The 13,690-nt window shown below is 43.8% G+C and overlaps 1 protein-coding gene across 5 annotated transcripts in view; it reads left to right on the plus strand.

Annotated features, from left to right (window-relative positions):
• Positions 1-13,690, plus strand: part of RAB11FIP3 (RAB11 family interacting protein 3) — an 86,899-nt gene that overhangs the window by 55,961 nt on the left and 17,248 nt on the right. For 3 of the 5 annotated variants that reach the window (XM_042437494.1, XM_042437495.1, XM_042437493.1), the window contains exons 6-8: positions 2,383-2,559; positions 6,855-6,989; positions 11,319-11,354. In XM_042437494.1, the coding sequence (XP_042293428.1) occupies positions 2,383-2,559; positions 6,855-6,989; positions 11,319-11,354 (348 nt within the window). The remainder of the gene's footprint in view (positions 1-2,382; positions 2,560-6,854; positions 6,990-11,318; positions 11,355-13,690) is intronic. The other 2 variants (XM_042437497.1, XM_042437496.1) reach the window with 1 other exon arrangement.

Below are 13,690 nucleotides of genomic sequence, written 5' to 3' on the forward strand. Positions count from 1 at the left end.
TCAGGATTGCAGGGCAGGGGGAGGACCTATGCATCTCCTTTGGTCTTCCCGGTGTCTCCAGTCTTTATAAGCAGCTAGTGAGCAAACATTGTTCCTGTGTGCATGAGCATTATTCTGTAGTGCATGAGCAAAAGGGCCATACTTGCAGATATTTAGAAGAGTGTGTGTGTGTGTGTGTGTGTTAGAGAGGGAGAGATGTGAATTAGGATGCGGAAGGAAGTTAGCTTAAAGCATGAGCATGTTTATGGATGGCCGCTTCCTATGCTCCTGGCTCAGCTGCTGGCTGGGGGTTTCCGGAAGATTTAGTCCCCCCACCGCAAAGTAACTTTTCCAAGCTCTGCTCCTGTTTGGATCTCTTTCTGTTCCTGCTTGGCTAGATACACCCAGCCAAAGTGTATTTTTGAGCCCGTATAGACAGGCCAAAATAAAGAAACCCTCTTATAGATGTGTCAGTCACAGACGTGAATTTAGGAAAGCTATATTTGCCTGTGAAACATGCATTTCTACCCTCCTCTCCATCCTTCTTCAAAAAAAGACTGGACTCAGAATGTAGAAATAGGGCTTCTTTCATAACTGGCCTTGCTTTGACCTTGATGGGGATTTGCCTCCTGTGACATCCACTTGAACACTTCTCTTTCCTTCCCTCCCTCCCTTCCTCTCCTCTGCACTCATGATCTCTCTCTCTCTTTCTCTCTCTCTCTCTGGGACGGATTTGTTCTTAATATCTACAGGTTGAGTCTCCCTTATCCGAAATGCATGGGACCAAAAGTGTTTGGGAACGTGGGTTGTTATTATTATTTTGGGGTTTTTTGAAATACCTGTATTTGCATATACACCCATCCCTCCATATTTGGGGCTTTGACATTTGCGGCTCTGATTATTACCGGATTTGATTAACATGCTCTCTCTAGGAATATCTAGGTCCTCCAGTGCAACTCTATCATTGGTGTTAACTAAAAGCTGCACCGAAAGACCTAGAGATTCCTAGAGAGAATGCTCTACTAGGCATTTGTAGCTCCTCCAGTGCAGTTTGATGGCCAGTGTTTGTTGGATGCTGACCACAGAGTTGCCCTGGAGGACCTAGAGATTCCTAGAGAGGTGTCCTCTCAGGTGAAAACATGATGTTTTTGTTATTTGCGGTTTTTCCATATTCACTGAGGTCTTATGCCCCTAACATGTGTGTGTGTGTGTGTGTGTGTGTGTGTGTGTGTGTGTATATATATATGTACTTAGAGAGTAGGGAGATACTGGAAACGCAGAGTTGCTGCTCACATTTCCAGAAAGATAGCAAGTCTCTTTTGTCTGTCAATACAGAAAAGGCATGTATGTTTGCATCCCTTGAACTGGTGATAGCTTTGAGTTTCCTGTTTTTGTATTACCAAAGGTTCAGGGCCATAAGTTCTCACATTCCCTTCCAAGTTGCAACCCTCAGCTGGTTTAGAAAATGTTTTTAAAAAGGTTTTTCTCCAAATCCACCATTCTCCGGTCCATTCAAAATCTGTTGTCACTCATACAAAGATTGTTCACCTTTGCAGCATCCTTGTAAGGTGGGTGATCTTTATATCCAGTGTCCAAAGAGGAAACCAAAACAATGTCACTTGTCCATGACTCCATCTGAACTGCAGAATTAATGCAGAATTAATGCAGTTTGACGTCGCTTTGACGGCCATGGCTCCAGTCTCTGGGATTCCGGGATCTGTAGTTTTGTGAGCTATTTAGCCTCCGTCAGAGAGCTTTGGTGCAACAGCAAACTACAAATCCCAGGGTCCCATAGGATGGAGTGTGACAGTTAAAGCAGTGTAAAACTGCATTAATTCTGCAGTGTAGCAGCCTGAGACTGCCTACCAACTTACTGCCTGGGCTGAGATAGCAGAATGCAACTGAAACTCGCTTTTGCCAGTGGGTCACAACTGCGCACAAGTCTTGCTGTTTGTCAGGTAATGCTTGGATTTGCAGAATAACTACAATTCCTTACAAATGACAGGCTCCTGTGCTTAAAAGCCAGCTTCTGGAGCCTTAATAGGATTGCTGTATGTAGCCCTGAAGTGCAAGGCCAGTTTAATAAGTGTCTTGGCTATGCAGCTGACCAGTATTTAGAGGTTTGCTATTGCCTTCCTCTGAGGCTGAGAGTGTGTGGCTTGCCCAAGGTCACCCAGTGGCTTTCATAGCTGAGAATTTTATGGAGCCATCACACCAGGAGATCCAGATGGCACCCTGTGCAAAATCTTCAATGTTTTAGAGCTAGCTTGCAGATTTCCAATAGTGGCTGCCTGCACAAGGTCCTGATCATACCTTCAGGGATGTCATGGCTACTAGTTTGGGAATTGTGAGTGCAGGCAGTCTTTGGACCCTTCTTTTGACTTGTTAACTTTCTACCAACAGATCTCACTCTCATGACCTCTCCTTAACTTCGGACATCAACAGCCACTCCATCGTCACAGTTATTACCGGGGAGGAGCACTTTGAGGACTACGGGGAAGGGAATGAAGGGGACATCTTCTCAGACAGCCTGTGCAATGGAGAAAGCGGTTTCAGCAGCTCATCCTTCCTTTCTCCCAGGTAAACATGCCAACCTGTCTCTGAATGTGTTGCTGGATTTCTGCCCTCCCCTTTGGATTGTACCCCGTTTTCTCTTCCACCCTTAGTTACCATGTTGAAAGTAACTGTTGTATTTAACTACTGGAAATGGGTGTGCTACCTCCAAAGTAGTAGAAGATCTTCTTATGTAATAGCATGGAACTGTAGCTTACCTCTGGTTTACAGCGTGGGACTTGGCAATTATCCTGGTGTAAATCCAACAAAACGCTGAACGTTGCAGCACTCTGCCTGGTTATGTTCTATTCCCAGTCTCAACATTCCCGTTTCGCTGGGAGAGAGGAACTAGATTGATGGTTGGTGGTCGTTTCCAAACACAAGTTCTTGCAGTTTGCTGGGCACCCCACTACCTTTTGGAGCACAGTTTGCTGCAGTTCACTGCATCTCATCCCACATGCACATTCGTGGTTCACACACAAAGAACTTCAGTGGGCGACACACAGAAGTGTAGGAAGGGACTGTCAGTGGACCTCCCAGGACATTTTTACTGCCTCAGCCAAAAAAATACTATCTGTTCCATGAGCTGAAGTCAGTTGGACTGGCAATTGAAAGTTAGGGTGTTCCATCACACCTGAGGACACAGCAAGCTAATTTTGAAGGGTTTGCAAGAGAAAAGAAAGAGATAGGGAGCTGTGGAGGATCAGCCAGGGATCTGCTCATCTGTCACCTGAGGAAACTGCCTTGATCTGCCTATGGATAGGTCCAACCCATGCCCTTGTAAGCCATTCCTCCCAAATATGCTTACCAGGAAGGACTAAGAGCGCCCCTTGCTCAGCACTTTACTCCGTTCTTGGTGGCACGTTTTTCATGCCATTGCTTCTGGCTTTGAAAATAAAGTTCCTTATGGGCCTAATCATGTGCAAAGAATTGAAATCCCCCCATATCATGCCCCATAGATGGTGTTTGGGGCTGGCAGTTGCAGCCCTCTGATGTCCAGGAGCAAAGACAGTCTATGGATCTCTGAAATGTGGCTATCCTTGCTTTAGATACATTTTAAGTAACTAACCCAAAATTATTACCATAACAGGATGAGAAAACAACGAGAAGGAAATGGCCAAACACTGATAGCTATTATAGATCATGAGTGTTCTAGTTTCCTTGGTGCCTGCTGAACAGAGGAAAACTGGTTTCGCTTCCATTTGAAGTACCATTGGCAAAGAGAGGCCAAATTGTCATCAGCTTTGTTTTTAGGGCATTTTCACACACCTGAATCTCTCTGAACTTCTTCCTGCCTGCATTAACTATGCACATGATAAATGGGGCTTCAATGCCCATGTTTATGGCAAGCACATTTCTAGCAAGGCCACAGGGAGTTAGGTCGAAGTATGAACTGTGTCACTTGGCCATTTTTTTTGATGCCAAATGCTGCTCTACAAAGGAAACTGGCATAAGGGTTTTGTTGCACCTGACATATGCTGAATTTGGGCTTTGCTTACCTGCTGCACGTATGGTTGTTAGCAGAATACATGCCACTGGCCAATATTGCTTAGAGAGTAGGAGAAAGAGGAGAGCGACGTAGACTTGTTGTGCAGGGTTTCTAGTGGTAGAAGAGAACTGGATGAAATGGCTTATCCAGGGCTGGTAGGTTGTTGCTGCAGGAGGAACCTGCCTTTTCTCTGTGTTGTATTCTCTGACTCACCAATAGACAGGGAAAGACAGTTTGGGTCCTGATAAGACACATAAGTTCCCTGATCTGTACAAAATATACCTTAGTATCTGGACTGTGTATTTGTGTGTATGTGTGATCTGGTGGGCTGCATGTTGCACAGCACATCAATGTTCACGCACTTAATTCCTGTGCATCTGCACTAGGGATAAAGCTAGTTCGAACTTGCACAGCATTGATGAGCGTAATAGTCAGTACATCTGGAGCATGGCAGGTTGTGGAAAGCTGTTACAGCAGATGGTAGGAGGATCGAGCTAAGGTCAGAATTTAGGGGGGTGACTTTTTTTCTTGGACTACAACTCCCAAAATTTACCAGCCAGTGCAGGTGGCTGGTGAATTCTGGGAGTTACATTCCCCCCCAAAAAGTCACCATCCCAAGCTTTTAAGTTTTGAACTTCTTATTTCACCCATATCAGTTTCTCAAGGTACAAAAGCGTCTTTCTCTCCTTTAGTATGAAAGGTGCTACAAGATCCTTTTGCCTACTAGACTAACCCCCAGACTAACATGGCTCTGTCTTTGACTTCTCATGGTACCCTTTTTATCACTGTTAATCGTTTCAAACCGAAGGGTACTTCCTTTGGGTCTTGGTTTCTCTTTTTCCCCACTCATGCACCTCCAATCCTCACCACATCACTCTCCTTACTGACGCTTGAACACTGTTGCATCTTGTGCTGTACCACTTTGTTAAACACTTTTTATCAAAAATGTACCAGCACAAGGAGGAAATAATCTTTTTACACTTGAGGCGGGGAATGAGTTGCAGGAGTTGGACAGGCTTGATCTGAAATTAATATTAATACAAAGCCATCACAGTGTAAGAAATGCCAAGGCTTTCCATCGGACACCTTGAATTTTGCATTGGGCAGTAACTCACTTCGGTTCATCTAAATGGCTGCTGGGGGAAGACACTTTTCTGTTTCACAGAAGCTGCATAACTGTCTTTCTTTCCAGGTGTCTGGATTTAACTTTGTTCTTGCCTGCTCACATCTCTGTCTATCTGTCGTCACTAGTAACCTTTTCCTGATTAAACCTTGTGGCTTCCAGAAGTTTGTTTCAACAGAAAGGGATGCAGAGCATATGCCTGCCCCAACCAAATGTTAAAACTTTTACTGCCAATTTTTTTGGTCCAGTAGTTTTAGACCTAAGTTTCAAAGATGGCCACCACAGATCACTGCAGCTGTGTTATGTTAGTGAAAGTCTCAACCATGTTTAAGCATTTTTTGGAGAGAGCACTGGCCTTCCATGTGTCAGAATCTGTCTTATTACATAGGGGTAGCCGGGCTTCAGACTACTGGAATCAACTTTTTTTCCGCTTGCAAAATTGTAATGCGAATTCCCCTTACAACATTGCAAAATCACCTGTCCAGAAATATTTTGGAGTACCAGAACCAAAGAGAGGGTCAGATTTCTTCTCTCTCCCTTTCTGGTTTTGTCTCCCCTCCCACATGTACACAGATGCACTCTTTTGCTCAAGCAAGGGCCACTCCATTGTTGTTGAGGAGCAGCAAAGAGGATCATTCTTCTAGTAGCTTCCAGGGGGATGATCCTCCGTTTTTAACAGAAGCAGCAAAAACACTCTCCTCCTGCTGATGGTGGTTCAGGGTCCACAAGAACAGGTATGAGCTACATGCAACCCAGACTCCATGTGCTGTTCCTGTTCTAGGCAGTTAGACTGTTGGACCATCTGAATGTTACCTTCCCTTGACTTGCTTCCCAGAATGCGGCTGGAGATGTTTCGCATTACCTCCTCCCTGATCCTTGGGCTGGAGAGGCCAGGCTTTGAACCTGGGACCTTCTTGGATGCTGAGTATGTTCTCTGTCCCTAAGCTACAATCCCCCTCTGGACCATTTGTTCATGCTGTTAGGGGGGTCCTTTCTCCAAAGGAAAGATTATGTTTCATCCCCATTCCCTATGCTGAAGTTGCTGAATCCACTCAGAGTCAGGCTAGAATTGACTTCATTGGAAGATCGCCTGCAATTTCCCAGGGGCACCAGGCCATAACACTATGCTTGAATTATTTTGATGTGCCGCTTGCTTCAGGAATGGTAGGAGGTGATATCCAAAACTGGCACCTTAGCAGAGAAGCTTCCACAGAGTAGTGGGTGCTCCCCCAAAATGTTTCCCTCTATCTCATTTATTGTTCTGGATTTCAGATGCAGCCCATTAAATTTCGGTTCACCTTGGATTAAATCCTTTCTCCCATGATAATGATGTTCGGCACCCCTTTGGTTTCCCCAAATTAATTTTTCCGGTGTCATTCCAGGCAACTGAGCATGGGCATTCAACAAGATAACCAGTTTGCTGGCTCTACTGGTATTGGAAACAAACAGTGAATCACTTAGTAATGATCCCTGGTGGGTGGTTTGGTCTGGTCTAAAACTATTTTGAATGACATGATCTGGCTTATCTCAATAAAATCAATCAATAAAAATCCTCCTGGTCCTAAATCTTCAAAAACTAGCAAATCCTGGACAGAATGGATGCAGTTCACTAACATCTGGAAGCCACAGGTGAAATCAAGGCTCGGCCTGATATGTTCTGTTCTCTCTCCTTTCAAAAGAGCAAAAGAATGACACTTGTGATTTTTCTAGCACCAACCCACTTGCCGCGAAACTGCACAGCATCATCACTGACGATGCATTTGAGTTTTACTGTACCCAATGCCACAAACAAATCAACCGCCTCGAGGATCTCTCTGCTCGCCTAAACGATCTTGAAATGAATAGGTAACACTCGGGAGCCCGGCACTGCTCTTTACGCGCATGATTTCTGTGTTCTCGGAAAGGAAGGACTCTCATTTGTTTTGAATTCTTTGGCATATGTGAAAGCTTCTATTTAAACCAAAGGCCAGCTTGGCATTAAGCATAAAGCGGATGTAATTGTGAAATTCCTGATTCATATCTAGCCTCTTTTTTTCTGACCATAACACCTGGGGCAAATCTCAGCCATTGGTGTTTAAACTCTTTGAGATACCTATGATGCAGGGCAACTCATTTTCACAAGTAGTGCTTAGACTGGGTTGACTACACTTATGCACTTATGCGCACCCCTCACTGCACATTATGTGTATTATCAGTTCTTCCCATCCACCACTTACTTCCATTTTATTAGCACAGGGGTGGGTCACTGTGGCCCTCCAATACTGTTGGATACGCTTTCCATAATCCATAACCATTGGTTTTCTCGGCTGGAATGGATGGGACCTGCAGTCCAACAGTCACTGGGGGAAACCACACATTCCTCACCTCTTTCTTGACAATGTTGCATCCACCATTTTCATGCATGGGAGATGCTATCCCCGTGTCCTGGATAGGGAGTTAGACTGTTGTATTCTTAATAGCATCCATGGCTGATAATATAGCACATTATGAGTATTAACTGTTCACCAGCCACTTAAAAAGGGGAAATTTGGAAGAGGAAAGTGTGTCAGCAGTGCTTGTGAAAATCCGTCAGACCCTTCAAAACGAGAAACTTGATAATACTTAGGGGCAAAGCAAGAATACTTGCAGTGAGAATCCTTCCTTTTGGTTGTGTGGATTTTCTTTCTTTACAAGAAAACCCCTTTGCATGTGTAAACCCTTGTGTGAAGTGAAAGCAACTTGAGCTTCTCTGGCTTACTGTCAAAATAGGAAGAGGTTGCTCACTGGTAAGAGATGGTTCAGGAGAAGAGTGGAGATGTTTGGAACCTGGACCTTGAGGAGAAGAAAGCAGCTTGTTCAATATTTTGTGGTCACTTCTTGGCAGCAACCATGGGAAGACATAGGCAGGGGAAGATGTGGCCCTCCAGATGTTGCTTGGCCACATCAGCCCTTGTCTACATAGCCAGTGTTGAGAGATGTTGGGAGTTGCAGTCCCATATGGTCTGGAGAGCCACAGGTTCGCCATTCTTGGCATAGCAGAAGGGATGTGGTGGGTATGGAGGAGAAGGGGAGCATAGATGAGATTGTATGGAAACATGAGAGAGAGAGAAGCGAAGCCCTTAAGCCAGTGATGTCCAAACTCTGGCCCTCCAGGTGTTTGGGACTTCAGCCATCTTGGCTAATGGTCTGGGATTCTGGGAGCTGAAGTCCAAAACACCTGGAGGGCCAGAGTTTGGAGATCACTGCCTTACAGTGCATTCTTGTGTCTGTCTCCTTAAAAATAAGTTTCTGTAAGTTCAATGTGGCTTAGTCCCATGAAAGTGTGTATAAGATTTCTGGCTTATATCAAAAAAGGCAGCTGTTGGTCCATCTGCCTCTCTGCTGCCTACTCTGACTGACAGCGGCTCTCCCAAGTTTGATGGAAGTCTTTTGACAATCGTATTTAAGATCCTAGGATTCAGCCCAGTATCCTCTATAAAAAGCAAGCATCCTGCTACTGAATCAACGCTCCACTTGATCTTAAGGGAACGGTTACATTAAACCAACAATGTGTGCTGAAAGGCTCCTGACAACATTTCAAATGGATACCCTTTCCTCTGGGAGAAATAGTCTCTTTTTCACTGCTTGAATAGATTTCCAGCAGTCACTCCATAATGATTATCCAAACCTGCAGCCTAATCTGGAAAAATTTCACAGGGGAAATTCCCAATAGTCAAGGGGGAAGGTTAAAGGAAGATTTGTTACTTAGAGCGATTCCTTTGCTTGCTGCACTGTGAGTTGCTTTGAGAATGCTGAAAATCGGATGAGCTGGTTGTGAAACAGCACTGCATCTACAAAACATAAAGATTACCTTTTTAAAAAAATGACATAAGATTCAGAAATAATGCACTCTCAGAGCTAATAGATAAGGTCAGAAGAAAATATGGTACAGTCCTCCTGGAGGGATAGAGGGTGGGAGGGATTGCGCAATTGAATGCATCATTTTATCACTTAAAATAAAAAGCATGCAGGCGGGTGTTAAAATAAAAAGCATGCAGGCAGATGTCGAGGCGACAGTAAAAGCTTTCTTTGCAACATGCTCACTTTCTGCCTGCATAGAGGTTTCAGCCATGCGTTGAATAGGGGCAAAGCCTCAGGAAGGCTGTGATGTTTTCTCCAGCATTTGTAAATTTGTCCTTAAATTATGGGTTTAGCAAAAGTACAAAAGCCTGACATAAGAAAGTAGGAGAGGGAACTAGTGGCATGTGGGATTCCAGAGTGCAGATTCCTGTTAAAGTTTCTTTCTAGATGAGGCTTTTATGCATTAGGCAATTGCTTTGCCTTCTTTATGGAATTTTATATGGGTTGGCCACTTCTTCACTGTATAGTATACTGTATATACTCGACTATAAGTCGCTCTCATGTATAAGTCGAGGGCAGGTTTTGGGCTCAAAATTATAGATTTTAATATGACCTGCGGATAAGTCAAACGTAAAACTTAGGGGCATGTAACAAAGAATCTATGAAGTGAAGGAAAAAAGTGCTAAACAAAATTCCAGCAGACATAACTATTTGTGGCGACACTAAAGGATGGATGGATGAGAGAGTAGAGCGGGGTCAGCACTTCCAAGACAATTTACGCTCTTGCTTTTCACTAGAGCATGGTTCCTTTTTGATAAGAGTTAAAGTACCATACTTACATTGACCCATGGATAAGTTGATTTAGATTTTTTGGGGGTGAATTTTTTGACTTTCTAGATTTATACATGAGTATATATAGTATGTTGAGAGCAGATAGTCACATTCAGATGGGTACCTAGTTACACATATTCAAAGAGCTTTACTCCAGTCGTGACTTGGAAGCTACAAATTAGTTTCAAATGAGTTACTGGGGATGGGTGAGCAAAAGTTACATTTCAAAAGCAATGCAACAAACCAGAAGGAAGTCATTTGATTGGTGTGATCAGTAACACTTCCTAGTCACCTTTAAAAGTTACAGTCAGCCTTTCTTATACACGGATTTTTTATACATGGATTCAAGCATCCATGGTTTGAAAATGTTCCAAAAACGTATACATTTCAAATATCAAATCTTAATTGTCCATTTTTTATAAGGGACACCATTTTGCTATGTCATTATATTTAATGGGACTTGAGCATCCATGGATTTTGTTATCTACTGGGGATCTTGGAACCAAACCCCAGCAGATAACAAGGGTCTACTGTATTTCTAAATGGCCTTTTTAGAGATGTTTCGGCAAGATTTTTGTTTGGTTTTATGCTAAATGGAAGGGGTTTTTTTTTTTTGTGTTCTAAAGTACAGTGGTGAGTGGGGCAACTTTTGACACATAGTTATGAGTAATGGTAATGAATTACTTCCGAAATGGTGTAATGAAGTACAGGAGCAAATCACTTCTTATAAGCAACTCTTCAAGCTCTGATTAAAACACTGAGAGGCAGAGCAGTTCTGCTGGACCTTCGGATGTTGAAGGAAGTATTGCTAGAAAGAACCTTACAGGGATCCTGTTGACCCATTTGCTCTTGGGTTCAAGCCCATCTCTTTCTCATTCCTAGTCGTGTTACTCTCCCTGCTGGCCTTCCTTGTGTCTGCAGATGCCTCTGCTTGGAGGGATTGCTAAGATGTTCTTAGGCGAGGCCTACGGTAGTGTTTACAGAGGTGTGCGCAGTCTCCTTAACCTTTGCATTGCAGCCGTTTCCCTGTGGCGCATAGGATCAGGTTATGTTTTGTATGTCCTCAGTGCCATAGCAGGTTTTCAGTGCCCTCTTGGCATGCGCTGCCAGGTGGGTTTGAATATAGCACAAGCTGGTGGCCAAAGTCCCACCAAGCTCAAGTTCTATTCTTAGCGAGGGGATCTGTTTTCAGAACGGGACGGAGTCAGAGAGAGAAGATCATTTGAGCTGTGCTGGAGTCGTAGAAGTCTCTGCAGGCACCACAGATCGCTGATTGCTTTGGTTCTGATATGAAAACCCTATTAAAACTGTGTGTAAATGTGGCCTCTGGCTGGGTTTTCCCATGCGGAGGGCACATGTTGCCCGCACGGGGTGTGTGCTGTGTTCCGTGGGGTGTGTGTTTTGTGCTGTGCTGTCAATTGTAAAGGATATGGCCTTGCTGCTCTGTCTTCGCTTGCTTCCTGTTTCGCTGTTGCTCTTCGGTGTCAGTTTTCCTGACTTCGTTTTCCTGTTTTCCTTCCACAGTCCAAATAAGAGGCTCTCGAGCAAGAAGGTAGCAAGGTACGCAAACGCTTCTTTAAATTCCCCTTCTCTCTTTCCTCTGAGGACTCTGGCGCTCTTGTTTGCACAGGTGCTCCCACCTGCGGAAGTGGTTTGGTGTCGATCCCCCGTGGGAGATGTTGCACCTTTTCAGCATCAGCACAGGGATGTTCCGTTCTTTACTTTTTTCAACCCGAGAAACAGCAATACAGCTCCATGATTTTAGAGGTTAAAGGTTTGATCTCAGGGAGGTGGGCTTCCCCTAGCATGATTCTCTTCTCCTTTTTCTCTGTGGAATGGGACAATTCCTCCTAGAGCAGTGGTTCTCTACCTTCCTAATTCCGCAAGCCTTTAATACAGTTCCTCATGTTGTGGTGACCCCCAACCATAAAATTATTTTCCTAAGATCATTGGAAATATGTGTTTTCCAATGGTCTTAGGCGACCTTGTGGAAGGTTGTTCAACCCCCAAAGGGATCATGACCCAGAACCACTGTCCTATAGGGTCCCCCACCCCCATTTTAAATCACCTTAAATTTGAAGCCCTCCTTGTTTGGACGATTAGTGCCCAACACACTTTGGTGATTCCCACATCTCCTGTTCTGAACTCTGAAATCCTCTGTGACATGCTTGAGGTTCAATAGTACCATTTGCAGATTGGTTTTAATGGCTTCTCCTCACCTTCTGCAAATGTGGCAGCTTCAGGTTGGGCTGGTCTTCAGGGCTCAGGATGAAGTTGGAGGAGAACTAGCCTGGACTACAGTCCCGACGGCTAGTGAGTTCTGTTAGCTGTTACCTAAAAATGTAACTTTTCCAAGCTCTGATCTAAACAGGGAAAATATCACCCACACCTTCCTGAAATCATGCAGTTATTCAGAGGCATTGATATATCCAGATCTGTGTTGTCCTTCAAACCAACAGACAGAGCCCAGATGGTTGTATTGTATCTCCAGGAAATGAGACCAGTAGTAGGAGCAGAAATGAACCTTTGTATCCATGAATTTTTTATCTATGGATTCAACCATCGATGACATGAAAATACATTTTAATAATATAAATTCCAGGAAACAAACATTGATTTTGCTATTTTATATAAGACATTATTTCACTGTGACACTGTATTAATTGGGACTTGAACATCCCTGGATTTTGGATGTGGAGAGTCATGAACGAAACCCCAGTAGATACCAAGGACCAGTCACGGCTGGGCTTTCTTACCCAAGAAAGATGCCACATCTGCCCGGTCCTAATTCTGAATGCTTTGGAACTTGTGGAGGGGCTTCCAGGTAGGACTACAAGGGAAGCATCTAGGATCTGCTCAATGCAATGCGCAGGAAGTCTTCCAAACCTAGTAGGGCAGGCTCATTGTATTTAGAACAGAATTAATACACATGACCCTCAAAAAGGGGAAAGTGCATAAAAAGAATAGACATCCACATTTCAGGAATGCTTTAGTAGTAGGTTCCTGCATGACAGGCAGTGGACTCTGGAATCCCTTCCAGCATTATGATTTTGTGTTGCTACACACTTTTGCATGCCCTGCCAGACAAAATTCTGTCCAAGGTAGAAGTGCCATCATGGTTGGTTCTTGCTAAACATGGCAGTATTTATGGATTCATTCTTTTCTTACATATCTTACTCAGAGCTTGGAAAGGTTACTTTATAGGGATTCTATGAGTTGTCATTAAAAATAAGAAACTTGTCTCAGCTTTGATTTTATTCTCATGGGATTTTCAACAGTTGGTGGCATGGGAAAAAGCGTATGAGATTTTTGTGAAGTCAAAATCTTTCGTGGCTGACATCCATAGTTTTTTGTGGGTTTTTTGGGCTATGTGGCCATGTTTTAGAAGAGTTTATTCTTGACATTTCACTGGCATCTGTGGCTGCCATCTTCAGAGAATGCTGGCATGGAAGTGAGTGCGGTGTATATATATATATATACACACACACATATACATACACACTGTGTGACTCCAGTTTGGGAGGAGTGAGTATATATATATCCCACTCACTTCCATGCCATCATTCTCTGAAGATGCCAGCCACAGATGCTGGCAAAAAGTCAGGAATAAACTCTTCTAGAACATGGCCACAGAGCCTCAAAAACCCAGCAAAAAAAATATACTTATGAGAATTGTTACTAGCTTGGGTTCATACTCTCCTCTTGGTAGACAACTGTGTAACAGCTGTAACCATTGAACCCAATACTCTCTAACAAATGTATGAGCCAATAGGTTATCCAGATGTATTGAGTCCAACTCCCATCTTTCAGTGGCCCTGCTGCATGGAAATGAGGGCAGTGGTGGTCTAGTACATGCAGAAGGGACCAGGTTGAGGAAGCCTGCTGTATCCTTGAAA

This window comes from Sceloporus undulatus, chromosome 8 (genome assembly GCF_019175285.1).
Source record: "Sceloporus undulatus isolate JIND9_A2432 ecotype Alabama chromosome 8, SceUnd_v1.1, whole genome shotgun sequence".
In the NCBI taxonomy this organism is placed as follows: Eukaryota; Metazoa; Chordata; class Lepidosauria; order Squamata; family Phrynosomatidae; genus Sceloporus; species Sceloporus undulatus.